A 16,077-nucleotide genomic window follows, 5' to 3' on the forward strand; every position below is an offset into this window, starting at 1 on the left:
GCTGTAACCCAACCGCCGGGGCTCGCGGCGGCATGAATAATGTAAGGGATGCGCCACTCCGGCCCCAAGACTTTTCCGAAGGAGGAGGAAAGGGCCCCCATGGCAGGGAGCATTCCCCTGGGGGACGCTGCAGGGAACAGCACAGAGCACCATCACCACCTCAAAACCGGACCCTGCCACCTCCCCACACCTCAGGGCTCCCTGTTCTCTCCCCTGGGGAATCAGCCTCTTCCTCCAGCCAGCATGGAGAAGGAGGAAGCCCAGGGACCTGTTTGATCACACAAAGCCAAACTACAGCACCAAGAGAGAGGAGACGATTTTGCAGAGCCCAAGGCGTGCACCGCTCCGGCACCGGGAGCACGGCCAAGGGGAGCGCCGCAAAGGAGGAATCCAACACCAGACCAAATCCCGCAGCCCCGCTGGGAAGCGGAGAGGAGCCAGGAGCCCATGGGGGTACCCCTCATACCATGCCACACACATTGCATGTGCTTGCAGGGTGCCACACATGCCCACATGCAGCTGGCGAGGGGGTTTGTGTGTGCCACACATGCCCCGTGGTGGTGCTGGCAGTGTGTTTGCACACACACGTGCCCAGGCGCAGGGTGGCTGCATCAAATGTTAATGCCAGAGCTGGATTCCTGCAGCTGCAGGTTCATGAAAGTTTAAGCAGCGTTGGTGGGAACTTGCTGCCCTACACGGCAGGACCAGTGCAGGCAGGGGCTGCCAGCGGGCAGGGGCAGCACCCGCTCCACTCCCTCGCAGGGGGTATTTGTGGAGACCCATGGGAGGAGCAGCAGCAGCAGCATCCAGCTGTGCAGCAGCTGGGGGAACCCAAGAACCAGCAGCAGTCGCTGGACCAAACCCATTGGCCTCCCCCAGAACCAGGAGAGCCCCATGGCTGGCACCCCACGGCGCTATCTTCTCCCCAGCCCGGTCCCTCCTGCCACATTTGCAGCGGAGGAGGTACCAGCCGTGATCTGAAGGCTTTGGCCTCCTCCCTGCATTAATTTCTGGGCTGGAGACACCCCGGTGGGGTCTGCGCAGAGGGAGGCTGCCCCAGAGCTGCAGGGAGAGCAGAGGGATGGAGCAGGAGGGGAGGCACCCAGTAGGTATCAGGAGAGGGTCTGTGCGGTGACACAAACATGGGATCAGTGGGGAGGAGTACCAGCAGAGCCCGAGCCACACGGGAGCATCGCCTCACAGGAGCCCCACCGTGGCATTGGCATGGTCCGTGAACAGGTCTGCCATCGCCGCCGTGCCGTACGTAATGGGGCTGATGCAGCCTGCCCTGCCCGCAGCACAGGCGCCTGGCCCACGCCACCATCACGTCATCTCTCCTCCTGGCACGGGCGCACGGAGCAACGCCTGAGCACCATGATGCAGCGGGGAACCACCATGGACACAGACGCGGCCCCTCCCTCGGCTGCTGGCAGCGAGCAGGGGGGTACCCAGCTGGCAGGATGCTGCTACACGTCCCCAACTCTGTCCTGCCACTCTGTGGTCTCCACCTCCATCCTACCACCCGTGTAATCCCCACCTCCATCCCAGTGCCCTCGGCGGTCCCTACCTCTGTCCCTACCACGCTCAGCCAAGCCAGGCAGTGCAGAGGAGGGACCGGCGGTGCTCTCTGTGCCCTGGGGCGCTGGCATGGCTCCCTGCACCGTTGCCATGGCTGTGCCCGTGGTGCCTGCCTATGATAAGGGCTCTCCAAGAGGAGACACGGAGGAAGGGAAAGCAAGAGAGAGCGGGCAGCCTGGCCTCAGCCCAGTGGGCTTCACTCCACACAGGAGCTGCCTTCCATGGTCCCAGCCTCCATTCTGGACACCCTCACACCTCCCCGGGTTCTTCATCTGTGGGCACAGTGCTCACCCGCCTGTGCCACGGCAGAGCTGGGGAAGGGACATTCATGCCCAGGCACAGCGGGATGGTGGCAGATGCTGGGGGTGGGAGGAGGAACCCATGGCCATGAACCCCAAACTGGGGCACCCACACTTGGTAGCAATTTCCAGGGTGTCTGGGCACAACCACATCTGCCAGCAGGACAGGGGAGGGACCCTGGGTGCAAAACCTAGCGGTGAGGGTTTCCCTGGGGTGGTGATGGGTCTGGAGCTCTATGAGAAGATGCTCAGAGCATCCTCTGACCCTGTCACCCCTGAACAGCTTCAGCCACGTGGCTGAGCCAGGGACTGCCAGCTCGCCCCAGGGACACAGACCAGGACAGCCCCTGTCCCACCAGCCCAGCCTGGTGCCGTGCCAGGGCTGGGTGCAGAAGGGGAGGGAGACTTTGGCCACCAGGTTTCTGCTTTGCCCGCCCCAGCCCAGCACAACGCGCAGCTGCCTGGGACTGTACCTTTGGAGCACCGGCATCGACGGGCAGAGCTCCTGGGGAGCAGCTCTGTGTCTCCAGGCAGGTCCGTGGTCACCATCTGGCCCCGGGTCTGCTTACAGCCCGTTTCCAGTTACGGCCGGAGTGGGGCCCCGTGCCATCGTGCCATGCCGGCCCCACCGCACCATGCCAGCCCCACCACTGCTGTGCCTTGCAGGAGCTCCGTGCCCCAGCCCCATGGAGCCAGCCCAGCTGGCCAGGCACCTTCTGGCTGCGGCGTCTCTCATCAGAGCCCCTTCCCCGTCACCAGTTCTGTATCGTTGTGCATCCCTTTGAAACACTCATGTGCACCCTGCTCCAGCCTTGAGCCACAGGGATGCCGGGAGCACAGGGACAGGCTGGACCCTTCCATCAATGTGGCGACAGCACAGCCCTCCGAGCCCCCGGAGCACTGGGGGGGGGTCTCTCCTCCCCCCCCCCCCCCCCGAGCACCCATCACGTTCCTGAACTGGCTAATTTCAACCCCCTCCAGTTCTTCCCTCCAAACTGAGGATGGGGACCCAGCATCTCTGGAGCGATGCACACCATGTCCCTGCCCGCCGGCTGCTGCCTGACACCGAGAGCTGCCCGCAAGGGAGGCATTATGGGGAGGAGAGAGGCCGCAGCAGATGCTGGAGGCAGAGAGCAGCTGGGCAGGACGTGTCCTGGGCTTAGCACTGGCGTGCACCCAGGAACGCTGGCTGGCAGCCCCAGGGCCAGGTCACAGCCCCGTGCCATCGTCTCGGCCCTGCAGCCAAGACCAGGGCCCCCACAGAGCCTGGCTGCAGGGCTAGGCAGCTTTCCTGGGGTAAAACAGCCCTGAGGTAAAAGGAATTTGGGGAAAGGGCAGTAGGAGAGATGGGGCAGAGGCTCCTGGGGAAGGAGGGGGTGTTTAGGGGGGGCAGCTCTGCTCCGGGGGGCAGCGGGAATGCTGGGACTGTAGGGAAGGTGCGAGTCGGAAGGTGAGACAAGGGGTCTAAAGGCAGCGAGCAAACAGGCAGGGACAACCAGAGACAAGAGGACACCCACACCATAGCGTTTGCATAAGGACCAACATTGCACACAAAGGTCCCTCCCTGGTCCTTCCCGCTGTGGCTTCCACGAGCCCAAGGGACGTGCCACCCAGCTGGGGGACTCACAGCCACTCACCTGGGGTAGCCTAGCTCACCCGCATGGCACCAGGCCGGCTCGGTGCTGCCCGAAGCCCCCAGCTCTGCCAGCGTCGTGCTCGTGGCCTCGCTCTTTGCCGGGGACCGTCACTCCCTCGGCAGCCGCAGGACCATATTTGCTGCACGGCAGCTGCAGGCTGCTGCTTTCCAATGCATATTTGATGACTGCTATTATTCTCATCTCCACTCATGAGCGGAGGGACAAGAGCTAATCTTCCCTCTGCAGAGCTGGGGAGCGTCAGAGAGGGAGCGGCTGGAGGGGTGAGGGCAGCCAGCTCTGGCCCCCGTCCCGGTCCCCGTCCCTTCCTCCCCCGGTGACGCGGCTGGACGGTCCAGCAGCCCCTTTCCTCCCGGGACACAGATCTGCGCCACCCCAGATGTGAACAGCCGGTGAATGGCCCTGACCCATTCCTGCCCCCAAGCCAGTGCAAGTTTAGGAGAAGTCACAAGGACGTGGGGGTGGACACACACACACACCCCCCCCCTCACACTCCTCTCCAAATAGAGCCAGGACCAACCGGCTCTCCAGGCCGGGCACGGAGAAGGGATCTAGACACCCACCGTCCCATAGTACCAGACCGCCCTCTCCTCCTGGGGATGAGCGGGGCATTTCCACCTGCCTTCACAAAGCACCCGAGATCAGCAGCCCAAAGAGCCTCCAAGCTTCACCCTCCCCCCTCCAGCACCGGGATCGCATCACACCAAACTGGGGACCCTTTTCCTGCAGCGATGGAGCCTTCCCAAACCCAGGAGCGTCGAGAGCATCCTGCTGCAGGCTCTGCACTGCCTGAGCCGGGAGAACCTCCGCTTCCTTCTCCTCCATGCAGACACGTCCCTGCTGTAATGTGGTGGGTATTTATTATGCTGATTCCTCAGAAAGCGAGGGCTTAACTGCAAATTACAATCAATAGCCCCAATCCCCAAGGGGCAGGTTCATCATTTAGCAGGCGCAACCAGAGGAATTCAAAACTATTTGCCAGCCATAAATCCTCCTCGCCGCAGCCTCCCGAGCCGGCCCCGCACAATGCGCGATGGCTGGTTGGGGTGACCCTTGTCAGCATTTGAAACAATTAAGCTGTCACTGCAGATCGTGACTCTTATATACAGCCCTGAGCAGCGCTTTAAGATGTCAGCGTGATGGGGTGAGGGAAGCTGGCTGAGGCGAGCCCGCTGCAGTAACTGTCTCTCATTGAATTAAATGAATGTATTTAGAGTCAGAGTCTCTTTTTATTACCTTGCAAACGATTCCTGACTAAATTAAATTATAAAAGGAGTGTTCAGCCAATCAAACCTGCTTGATTGCCTGGAACAGGCATTTTAAACAGAGCACGCCTCGGGCCGTCGCTGTTTCCAGGACTAGATGGAGGGTGGCTGATGGACTGTATCGAAGCCGATCCACCCCGCTTCACACCTGGAGCGGCGCTCAGCAACGATGCATGGCCGCGCTCAGCGAGCGAAGCGGTCCCAGGGACAGGGCAGGATCAGTGCAGCCCCCCGGGAGCAGCATACAGCGCTAATGAAACCAGAGTCAGCCAAAAGAGCAGAGGAAGGGCAGGGGGCTGCAGCACAGAGCAGACCACCAGCCAGGCTGCCAAGGCAGCTTCCTCCAAGCATCATCCAGCCAAGCCTTCCCTCATACAGCAGAGAAAACGCAGCATGCTGCTCCTTGGGGGGCAAACCCACAGCTCCTGCCTGCAACCCCCCCACCCCATCCTCCTGGGCAGAGGACAGCACCTGCCTTTCTCCAAACACGCTCAGCAAGGGGGCTCTGAGCACACCTCCCTTTGCTAACTCCCCCCCCAAGAGCTAACGAGGGGTCTGACCAGTTCCACAAACCTCAGGCAGCTCCGGTACAATACTAATCCTCCAGTAGATGTTCCCCCCTGCCCTTAGGACCTTGTTTTCTCAGGATTCAGAGAGATCTTCATGCAAACCTGCTCCTGCACTGAACTGCAATGTTTGCAGCTTTTAACATTAGTGCAGAACAATTAGGGAAGCTGTCTGGAAGAATGAACACTGCAATTAAATGCACGCGTTTTCAAACACTGCTATAAAGTTGCTTGCAAAAAAGCTACTCTCACTAAAAAAGGAAGTTAGCTTCTTCTGGCTTAACTATTTTTACTTCAGCCCCATTCCAAATTTAATCATGTATCAGTTCATTTCGAACAGGATAAAATGCCCAATTTCCTAAATGAAGAGTAAGGCTAATTAGATAGAGGGGTTTTTAATGCTGGCATGCTAGACCAGTCAATTTGAAACCTGAGCACCCTGAGAGGTAGGCACTAACTAGCCAAGGACATGTTTTAGCAGCTAATACCATGCATTTCAGCATTCATGCAAGCATCACCCATCTCCCCAACTCCAAGCACTACCTGGCCTAAGGACGAAGCCCAGTCAGCAGTTCTGGCTGCCCGTTTGTGTGCCGGGGCTTGGCAGGCTCCTGGGTTTGGAGTGAAAAAGAAACTCAAGGACAAAATGAAACCAAAAGAACTCTTTGTGCCGGCAACCCTGCCTGTGCAACCTTCAAAGGAAATTTAAAGGGCAAGTTAATGTGCTGGAACAGCATCCCACCCAATTCACACAGAGAAGCGCCTGCTTTCTACAGCCAGCTCAGGCATAATGCAGCTAATTTGGAGCTCATTCTCCTCTAGCTGCCACCACGGTCCGGATTTGCTCTGCACTCCAGCTGTGAACAAAGCCAGGAACAGGGAAGCGAACTTACAGAGTTCAAAGTCACCTTCTTAGCTTGAGTATTGTGTAAAATATCTATTTATCTCCCATCACTGCTCATCAAGTCCCCTCCAGCCTCAGAGCCCTCTTGCAGCCGCTTCACAATCTAATCCCCCCTACAGCCTCCTGCAACAGCATCCAGGATTCCTCAGGTGGCTGAAGGTTTAAAAAAAAAAAAAAAAAAAAAAAAGAGAAAACACACCAAACCATCTACCCACTGGAGGCAGACACCTACAGTTCACATGAAATAGCAACTTTTATTTTCTCAAATAAAATAATCCTTCCATTTCTGCTCGATCAGTTTGTGAGGGGTGGGGAGGAGCACAAAGGAGAGGGAAGGAGCCCTGCTCAGACAAGTTTGCTATCAGACCTGTCCTCACAGTTACGAAGCCACATCAGACCGAACCGTTTTTCAATGAAAGAAAATAAAAGCTATTGGCAACTCTTGATCCCAGAGGGAAAGAGCTGTTCTCTATCAGGCACTCTGAATTGTTTAGCATCAGTATTCAATGAAAAAGCGTGATTAGAAAAATCCCAGTTTTCCGATGAAAAATATCCAGACAAGCAACAATGTTTAACAGGGCTGGGGTAAAACCCATGGCATGGGATGGTACTTTGAGCTCAGAGAGCTGTCACTGGAATTTAGGGGCGTGACTGAGAAAGGAGATCCCCAGCAATACTCCTGGGGACTAACGGGCAGGACGAGAGCAAAGGAGGAAACTCCAGAGAGAGCTCCTTGACAAGTGGTACACCAGAAGTGAATCCTCACTGCAGACTATGGCTCCGATCGTACCCTGCTGCAGCTTGGCCAAGTTAAGCATTCATTAACAAAGTTCCATTTCTCATCTCTCTCAGTACCAGTTGGACCAGCATGTCCTACAAACCCTACCGCAGAGCTAAGGAGAGGCACAGAGTGCCATGTTTTTCATGTTAATTGAGGTGGGACCATTATAAATTCACCAGGGGTTGTTCTCAGATGCATACGGAAGTCTCCATTGGTGAAAGCTGCAGAGACGATGTGTCCAGTGAGCAGGGGAGGGAGAACTTTGTTTCTGTTTCAGATCAATGCTTAAATTAAGTGAGTGGATAAGCAGCAAAGCATCAGCAATGTTCTCTCAGCCCTGGCTTCCCTGTGCCAAAGCACAGGGACAGATTTGTTCCACAAACCCATAAACCTCTCACTGGTTAAGCAAGCCACCGGTAGCTTGCACATGGATCCATGTGCAAACCCTACTAGGGGCAGGACGTTGCCGGCTGTGGGAACTGTGTCCTAGAAGAATTGACTCCTTTTTTAAGAAACATTACTTCACCTGAAATGCTGCAAGATGGAAACCCATCTTCCCCATCCCCACCTGCAAATACAGTAGCCTCATTTTCTACCTTTCTCCAAGAGAAGGAGCTTCACGGAAGCTTTCTTGCTTTCTTGGCTGTGGACACGTTCTCCCTTTTTCTTTTTTTTGTCTTTCCTTTTTTTTTTTTTGTTTTGTTTTGCTTTTACGTGGTCAGTTCCAATTCTAGTGATTAAAGACAAGGCCAGGCACCAGCAAAGAAAAGGTTACTTCTTTACAATCTGAATGACGTCTTCATGCTCCATCATATGGGTTAAGCCCACTCTTTGAGGGCTGTATTTTGTGCTTGTCCCCTTTAAAGCAAAAGGGGGAGAAGGGTTAGGAGAAGACCAGTCAGAGACACTCAAGGACAGGTATTTAATTTGCTGTTAAACACTTACCCACACCAAGGCATATTTGAACTGGCTGGCTAACGATCTATGAATTCGATGGCACTGCAAGACAGACAGACAGACAGCACGTGAGGCAGTTCAACGACACTACTTTGCAAACAACTTGCTCAATATCCAGGAACTAGAAGTGACTCAGGTCTATGTCAGAAATTACAATAGTGACTTTTGGAGCCAGTTAACAGCACTCGAAAGAATACAGAACAGACACACAGAAATGACCACATAAAGCCCCACCGCTTCCATGTGCTTTTTCACTGGACTGCACTAAGTAATTTTTTTTTAACCTTTCATAGCAGCTAGGAAAGCAACCCAAGGCAGATGGAATCAGTAAAGGTAACAAAAGAAGAAGCTCAAGTAAACACTGACAGGTCCTGAGCTTTATGAAACACAAATCATAGCAGGCTCGAGGAGGACCCTGCCTTCTACAGACAAGGAAATGTAAAAGATGCAGAGAAGTTACCACATGCTCCACGGAGGCTCCTTTCCGTAGAATAATGGCATCTGTAAAGTCTGGTCTCTCTGTAGAGAAGCAGGAAGGGGAAAAAAAAAAAGGCATTGGATTTCCATCAAGTGTGTTCTAATATGCTGACACCATCTCACACTGCCTTGTTCTTACTACTCCCAAATTCCTCCTCCCATTACACTTGCCAGCTCCCAGAGCAGGTATCCGAATACTTGAAAGCATCAAATCAGTTCTGTAGACGCTCCATACCCACAAGTACAATTAACAATGTCACACAGTCAACAGCTTCTTCACAATCCACCTGCTCCAACTACATTCCAAATACTTAACTTAGGACAAACAAAACCACTCAAGTCAAAACACACCTGCTCAAGTAAAACCAAACCACTCCAGTTTTCTGTAAAATCCCCAAGATTTCATAGCTTAACAAGCTCATAGAAAGTTCCTTAATCTCCTCACATCCACCCAAGTTCAGAGTCACAGCTGTTCACAACCAAACAGGCACAAGTTACTGACATGTCTTCATCACTGGGAGAAGCTGCAAGTGAATTACAAAGCAAAAGGAGGATCAAAGGCACTCCTGAGCCTCGGGAGCCTGGCATGGGAATCACCAAACCTCTCTCAGCAGGAACAGAAGACCTCTTCTGGGTAGTGATGGGCTGAACAGTTCATCACAGAGCATGCATAATAAGGAAGAAAGCTGCAAACTTGCAAACTTTATTTCCTTGTATCATCATGCAAAGTCTTATGAAAATTCAGCTCTTCTAGCACAGAGAGAATAGCAGGGCTGTGGTGGGAGACACGCATGGGTGGATCAGATGGAACAGAAAGCATTTCCCAAGAGCTGAAAGCTGGTTAGGGAGAGCGTAATCGCAGCATTTCCAAGACACAAGAGATCGCTGACAGCCAAGCACCCAAGCCCCGCTGGCAGCCTGTCTGCCTTTAATAAGCAGCAGCCCTCTATGCCTTTCAAACCTTCTCTTCAGCTAATGGTCACTTACGTCCTCGTTTCTTGGTGTAGATGCAGGTAAGTGCCAGGTATTCCCAGAGCTTCTCCAGCAAGTAGTCCAGGTTCAGTTTCATGCCACAGCTGCAAAACACCAGGAACATCTCCGTGTTTACTGCTGTTGTGATTTAGAGATCCAGAAGAACAAGGTGAAACGTCTTATTAAAGCACTAGGGAACAAGGGGAAAAGTCTTTAATGAGGCCACTAAAGGAAAAACAAGGTGAAATAGTGCTTTCAGGAGGGCAAGCAGCTTTGAAGCAGCAAAGCCACAGTCAGATATATCAGCACTTCTAAGGAAACAAGCTAGACTGGCTTACTCTGGCCTGCAGACAGTGTGGAGAAGCCAAGCAGCTGGACTCTCCAGGGGAGGGAAGCCCGGAGAAAGCTGCACAGCAGCTCTGCTTCTCACCCCAGCAGCTGCAGGCAGCCCTGGGAGAAGTCCCTTCTCGGGAGACGCTGAAGAAAGGGGTGGGAAATGAACCACCACACCATCAGAGCCAGCACATCAGGCAGCGTGACAGGCTCCTACCTGATTACAACACTGTGGGGTCTCCGAGCAAGACGATCTACTTCCTCCATAGATATCTGGTCAATCTTGTTATAAACCTAAGTCAAAGGAAAAACAACACACTCTTTAGGAAGTCAATTCGGCAACCCTGCAAGGAAGTCAAGACAGGTACATGTAGGTATAACAAGGCAGTTCCAGCATCTGAAACAGAAACTCAGATCCTGCCAGCCAGAGTAAAATAAACTGTCAAAATTCAGAAGCCTAAATGTAAGTTTGGGCCCTTTAAAGTTCTCCCTTTGGGATGACTTGCAATGCATTCTCCAGCATCTTGGATTTCACTATAGAACCAGTCACCATCAAATAGTGCCATTAAGTGACCTCTGGCACAAGGGAGCAGTAGTGAAAACTCAAGCGCAGAGCCTGCAGCACAGGAACAGAAGGCTCCGCGCCATGGGAGCAAACCCCATGCCACCAAGACACGCAGCTTGTGCTGCTCCACGGCAGCCAGCCACAAGAGGGCACAGGGAACGCACACAGAGCACAGCCGCACAAGTACAGCTTATAAAAAGCTCCCTGTTGAGCTGCGTGTTCCACCTCAAACCCCAAATCGTTACTGCTTTAGGAACCAGGAAGACCCAGTGTTTCCTTCAGCAAAGAATGGAGATGCTCGGTGCTGAAGAAGGCAGGCTGTTTCTGAGATACTCACGTAGAGGCACGGCATGTAGACCCTGTTGCCTACAATCACGTCAATGAACTCATCAGGGGAACAATCCTCTCTGAAGAGGACCTCAGCATTGAAGATTTCTGAGGTGAACGTTGTCAAGGCTCAAATCCCAACACATCTACACACTGCTGTGGGCCAATGGGCTGAGCTTGCTTGTGAAAGCCTGTTCTCAACCCAGCAAGCACCACAGACACAGCAAGGCTGTGCTGCAGCAGGTACCCCCTGACTCACGAGCTGCCGATGGCTTAATGGTCTCCCATTTTAGGAAAGGATACTATATTCATGGAGGATGAGCTGCACCAATTTCTCAGAGCACTGAGTCAATGTGACAGTTGAGTTGAAGGAGATACCTCCACCCTTCTTCGGCTGCAGGGAGGCAATAAAGCAAATTAAGAACAGTGTAAAATCCACAACCCCCCTTCAGTCTGTTCAACACGAGGGGCAGCACATGGTGACCTCGGCTTTTAGCAGGCAGCCACACACAAGCTGTGCTTGCAGCAGCCCAGGAAACCTCACCTTGAAGTAGATATTTGGCTTGCTTTTGTTCAGGCGGATTCCTACAGATTCCAGTTCTTTCTCCAGCAGGGCCCTGCAGGGACACTGCACATTAGCACCTGTGAGACTGAGCGCAGTCAGGCGACACCCACACCTTTCCTTTTTGACTGTCCTATTGATATGACAGTCATAGCCTTGCCATAAGCTTTCACTATGACCTAAAAACCACAGCTAATGCAGGACAGAGTCTGTGGTGGAAATCTAGGTTGGCATCCCCGCCTCTGAACAGCCATCCTGTGGGAATGATCCTTCAGCTGAGAGGCCCAAGCTGGTTAGCTAGCACGTTTCTAATGGAGCACAACCTCCATCTCATACTCAATAGCTTAAGTACTGGCTCCCCAACACGCATGGAACAACACTTCAGGGAGCTGCCATGTTTTCTGGGCACAAGGGAACCCCTGAACGTGGCCCACCACCCCACAGCTCCATACGCCCAGAAGCACACGCTCACCTCTGCACTTCACCCTTTGTGGCATCCAGCATCATAATAACGACGTCTGCTGTCCTGGCCACAGCTATCACCTGCCGACCTCTGCCCTTCCCTGGGAAGAGAAGAGATGGCTGTAGGTCAGCCAGAGAAACCAGCTACGAGTTCTGCAACAGACAGGGACTCCTGCCCCGCATAGCTGCTTGGAAGCAAGGAAAAAGACCCTGCAGTGCTGTACTGGCTGTAGTCAGCTGCTGGGGGGAGCCTGAGCGAGCATATCTGGTCCATCCACACTGTCTTACGTACAGCACAAGCCCTTACGCAAGCCCCTCTTTGCTGCTAGTCCTCCACCACAGGTTACACGAACTAGTATGTGTAAAGCTATCAGAGTACGGCTGCACGTACTCTGTGAGTGGCAACAACACCTCTGCCAGCAGGACAGACATCCCTGGACATGTGCAGTGGTAACAGCTCCAGGCAGCAGAGACAGCTTACCCAGAGCAGTCCTAGGGCCCTGTGCAGAGGTGTTACATGCACTTTGTGGTCAAAAAGGAGAGACCCCTTATTAACCAGGCCATGCTCCTCCAAGGAGAGACCATTAGAAGGTTTTCCAGTTTCTTAAAGCATCTTCTGACATGACCAGCCAACCAGGACAATGACGAAGAAGAGGGACAAACCCCAACACCTCTTCCCAGAATCAGGAGTCATGGGAGGACTGGCTGGAACTCAGGAAATTAGTCAAAAGAGGTTACTGTTTAGCTGTAATTTCCCCCTCCGCCTCTCTAGCATCTTTCTTTAGATTTCCTCTGTACCAGAAAACAGATGAGCAAGATAACACTCACGCAAGAAGGTGAGAAGTGACTGGCTTGCTTTGGCTCCCACCTCCAGAAAAGCATCTTTCTGCTACATATAGAACCTTATGTGGGCTCAGGGATAAGAATCGTGCCTCACATAAGATCAAGGACTCTAAAATTTGGAAAGCCAACGTGGGAACTATTGGCCCAGGAAACCTGCTAACATTTCAGACGCCCAGGTACGCGATTGAGGGCAAATCCCTACTTTACATGAACACAGAGATCAGCCAACCTTGTGCTGCTCCTTCGATGATTCCAGGCAGATCCAGCAGCTGAATATTGGCTCCTTTGTACTGAAAAGGAAACAGAAGGATGGAAAGGTGAAAGCCTCGTGCAGGGCACCTGAGCTGCCCCGAAAGCCCCAAGCATGTGCTGAAGAGTGGAACGGAATGACCCTGACAGAGCAGGACAACTTTGCACAAAGCTGACAGCTCTGTTCTGTTGAGGCAACATCCAGACAATTTCCTATAAAGCTGCATTCAACACCAGATACTGTGGTACGTTAGGTCCTGACCTCCTACAGCATCACAAGACTGGTTTGAGAAAGCACCAGGAAAACAGCACAGTACTAGAATAACATTATCCTGAGCTGGTGAAATGGAAAGGAAAGAAAAAAACCCTTTCTTTCTTGGTCTCACAAGAAAGCACTGTAATAAGCAAGTGCCACCATCTCTTACTGAGACAGATCAGAACTATTCAGATGTGTTGCAGGTCTTACAGTACCAAGAAATAACCTGAGACTTTCATTCACCAGACCTGCAGGGGCGTTAGCTGTCAAGCTATTGTTGCAGCGAAGTCCTCAGTAACGGCTTTAGTGACTTGACTGCAGCTCACGGCTGCGTTTGGATGCGTTACAATATTTGTGTTCGTTTTAACACCAATACGGTTACTTTCATTATTTAATTCCACTTTCAATTCTGACCCAGATTTTCTCATTATTCTTGGACACTTTTCAGTTTGATGCCCTTTATCATTTGCTTTACTGATGGATGCTCAGGCCACCACTAATAAAACTCCTGAAGGACAGCAGTTGTATTTTATTTCCAAATTGATCACAGTACAGATTGCCTCTTTTAAAGCTTCATTAAAAACAAATCTGTCAAGGTTTCCAGCCATCTGGTCAATGGCGCCAATAGTGGTTATAAAAAATTCAGTTGAGAATTGTCGTCTTGCTCTGGTCAGTCGAACAGCAGCATACAAAACCCCACTCAGGCAGTCAATCCTGAAGAGTTATGTGGCCGATGGAAGTGCTAAATCAGCACTGCAGGTTGCAGAAGACCTGATACCGCAAGCACTCAAGACCTCCAAAAGTTTAAATCAGAAGTCAGCAGAGACCTTTGGATATTGCTGCTTCTTAGCGCTAGCACAAGCATAACTGGTGTGAACGGACACATTTACACGGCTGGGTTTCTTACCATTACTGTGCCAAAGGGAGGAGACACCTACTTACTTCTATGACTCCGGGGATACACGTCAGGGTTGTGAACTCGTAAGACGCAGCTTCGCTGGCAGTTGAGGTCATTAAACTCAAGAACGTGGACTGAAAGGCAAGAGATCAGCATCACCAGAGATGATCACAAATTGAAGCACCGGTAAATGTTCGGCACAACAAGCAACACCAAAGCGTTCCTCAGCTTTTAGACATCGCGTTCCAGGCACAGGGACTGAAGCGGTGACGGGACAGTCAGTACAACAACGGTAACTCCCATACTCTCACCTATTTTCTCAGCAGTGCTGCGGCTGGGCAAGACCCAGCACCAGCCTGTTACCACAGGGCACCACGCACAAGAAGGAACGTTTCCCCTAGCTCTAACTTTCTGTTAAGTCATGGCAAGAAGGTAAAAGATGAAGAGAAGGTGAATATCTGCTTTACAGCCACTGCGCTATCCACAAACCTGGAAACACACATGCCACGTGGTTAACGCAGACACTCACTGACCTTACCCACAGAAGGAAAACCGATCAGCGCCACCCGGGCATCTCCAGATTTCATCACATCGAAGCCTTCTCCTTTAGCGGCTGAGGATTTGGAGGGTTCTAGCAACTGAGCTCTGTATTTTGCAAGCTTTGCCTTCAGCAGGCCAAGGTGGTACTCAGTGGCTGGAATAACACAAATGCAACAATTGGTTGACAGAAAGTTACTGATAATTCGCTTCTAGAAATAAGAACCTTCCTAAAAAGAAACACTATGGATCTCGGTCAACATCTTAACTGCTGCCACACACACTAGCTACCCCCAGGCATTCTGTAACCTTTTGAAGTGTTGGCCGTTGAGAACAAACCTGCTGGTATCCTGCACAGAAAGTCAGACTCAAGGGAAATAAGCAGCCAAAAAATTCCTGGGTAAAAGGAGCAAGCCAGAGGGAGAGCAGGTGCAGGAATGAAAGGGTGAAAGGAGCCAGTTAAGGAGGAAAAGATCACAGGGGGAACGGCCGCTCCTAGGCAAAAGCCCCTCCTTACACCTGGTCACATTCAGCGCTGCAAAGATACACAATTGTTCTTCTGCCCTTGTCCATTTTTAAAGACATATTTAACTTGGAGCTCACATAAGTGAAAGTACTTTATTGACTTATTCTTAACAAAACACCTGATGCATAAAAAAAAAAAGGTAGTTGTTTCCCTTTGTAAGACGGAAGGGCACAAAACCCAGGAGCTTACGGGTTTTACTGGTTTTCCTTTCCATTATTTACCACAGCTTAAAGCCTCCAGAAGCAGCATGGTGCTGGGCACCCGTTCTGCAGAACCCAAGGGGAGCTCTGCTCCCCAGTCCCCTCTTTACATTAAGGCACTTTACATTAAGGCAACTCCAGCGTGGGGACCCCACAGCAGACAGCCCTGGGCCCCTGCACCAGCAGCACTTGGGGTCCTCGGCCCAGCTCCAGGGAGAGCCGGGGGTGCAGCAGGGGCCAGGGCAGCAACAGCGGGGAAAGAGGGCGGCTGCCAGAAGGGGCAGCCCCCCACACCCTCCCCCCAAACACCCCACCCCAGCCTCCTCAGCCTCTCCCCAGCCTCAGGGCTCCCCCGGCTCCCTCACCTGCCCCAGCCCCAACACCCCAGGCCCCCAAATCACCCCGCTCCAGCCGCCTGTACCCCCATCTCACCTCCCCCATGGCCCAGACTGCCACCTCGTCCCCCGTACCCTCTCCCAGCCCCCCATAACCCGGCAGCCCACCTGCCTCCCCCCAGCCCCTCACGCCCCCGGCACCTCTTCCCCCGTACGCTCCCCCCCCCCCCAAGGGCTCTGCCCCGCCCGGTATCCCCAGGTACCTCAGCCCCCGACCGCCCCCGTACCCCCCGCCGGCCCGGACCTTTGTTCTTCTGCGTGCGAGCGATCTCCTTCTCGATCTCGGAGATCTTCTCCAGGATGCCCATGGCGGGGCCGGCCCGGCCCGATCGCCAGGCCCCGCACGCCGCACACCGGAAGCGCCGCCGGCCCGTCCGTCTCCCTCAAGCGTCCGGGCCGACCCTCGGCGGGCGTTGCTGTGCACCCGCCGTGCCGCTCCGGCCGCTTCCCGCGCCCGGCGTTCCGGGTTC

The 16,077-nt window shown here is 53.2% G+C and overlaps 1 protein-coding gene across 1 annotated transcript; it reads right to left on the reverse strand.

Annotated features, from left to right (window-relative positions):
* Positions 1-6,501: 6,501 nt before the first annotated feature.
* On the reverse strand, positions 6,502-15,989 carry DRG2 (developmentally regulated GTP binding protein 2). Its single transcript, XM_054843360.1, has 13 exons — positions 15,852-15,989; positions 14,483-14,643; positions 13,994-14,083; positions 12,776-12,836; positions 11,714-11,804; positions 11,224-11,296; positions 10,983-11,073; positions 10,690-10,787; positions 10,005-10,081; positions 9,470-9,558; positions 8,466-8,524; positions 7,994-8,047; positions 6,502-7,906 (listed from the first exon to the last, which is right to left on the reverse strand). Exons 1-13 carry the CDS (start codon positions 15,913-15,915, stop codon positions 7,820-7,822), a joined length of 1,095 nt encoding a protein of 364 aa, XP_054699335.1. The 5' UTR covers positions 15,916-15,989; the 3' UTR covers positions 6,502-7,819.
* Between the last annotated feature and the right edge of the window lie 88 nt (positions 15,990-16,077).

The sequence above is a fragment of the Grus americana genome, chromosome 15, assembly GCF_028858705.1.
Source record: "Grus americana isolate bGruAme1 chromosome 15, bGruAme1.mat, whole genome shotgun sequence".
In the NCBI taxonomy this organism is placed as follows: domain Eukaryota; kingdom Metazoa; phylum Chordata; class Aves; order Gruiformes; family Gruidae; genus Grus; species Grus americana.

Coding starts and splice junctions, on each gene's coding strand:
- DRG2 (XM_054843360.1), bottom strand. CDS start 15,915: ATGGGCATCCTGGAGAAGATCTCCGAGATCGAGAAGGAGATCGCTCGC. Junction 11,805..12,775: donor CATCGAAGGAGCAGCACAAG/GTTGGCTGATCT, acceptor TTCTCTTCCCAG/GGAAGGGCAGAGGTCGGCAG. Junction 10,788..10,982: donor GCTCATCCTCCATGAATATA/GTATCCTTTCCT, acceptor CGTTCACCTCAG/AAATCTTCAATGCTGAGGTC.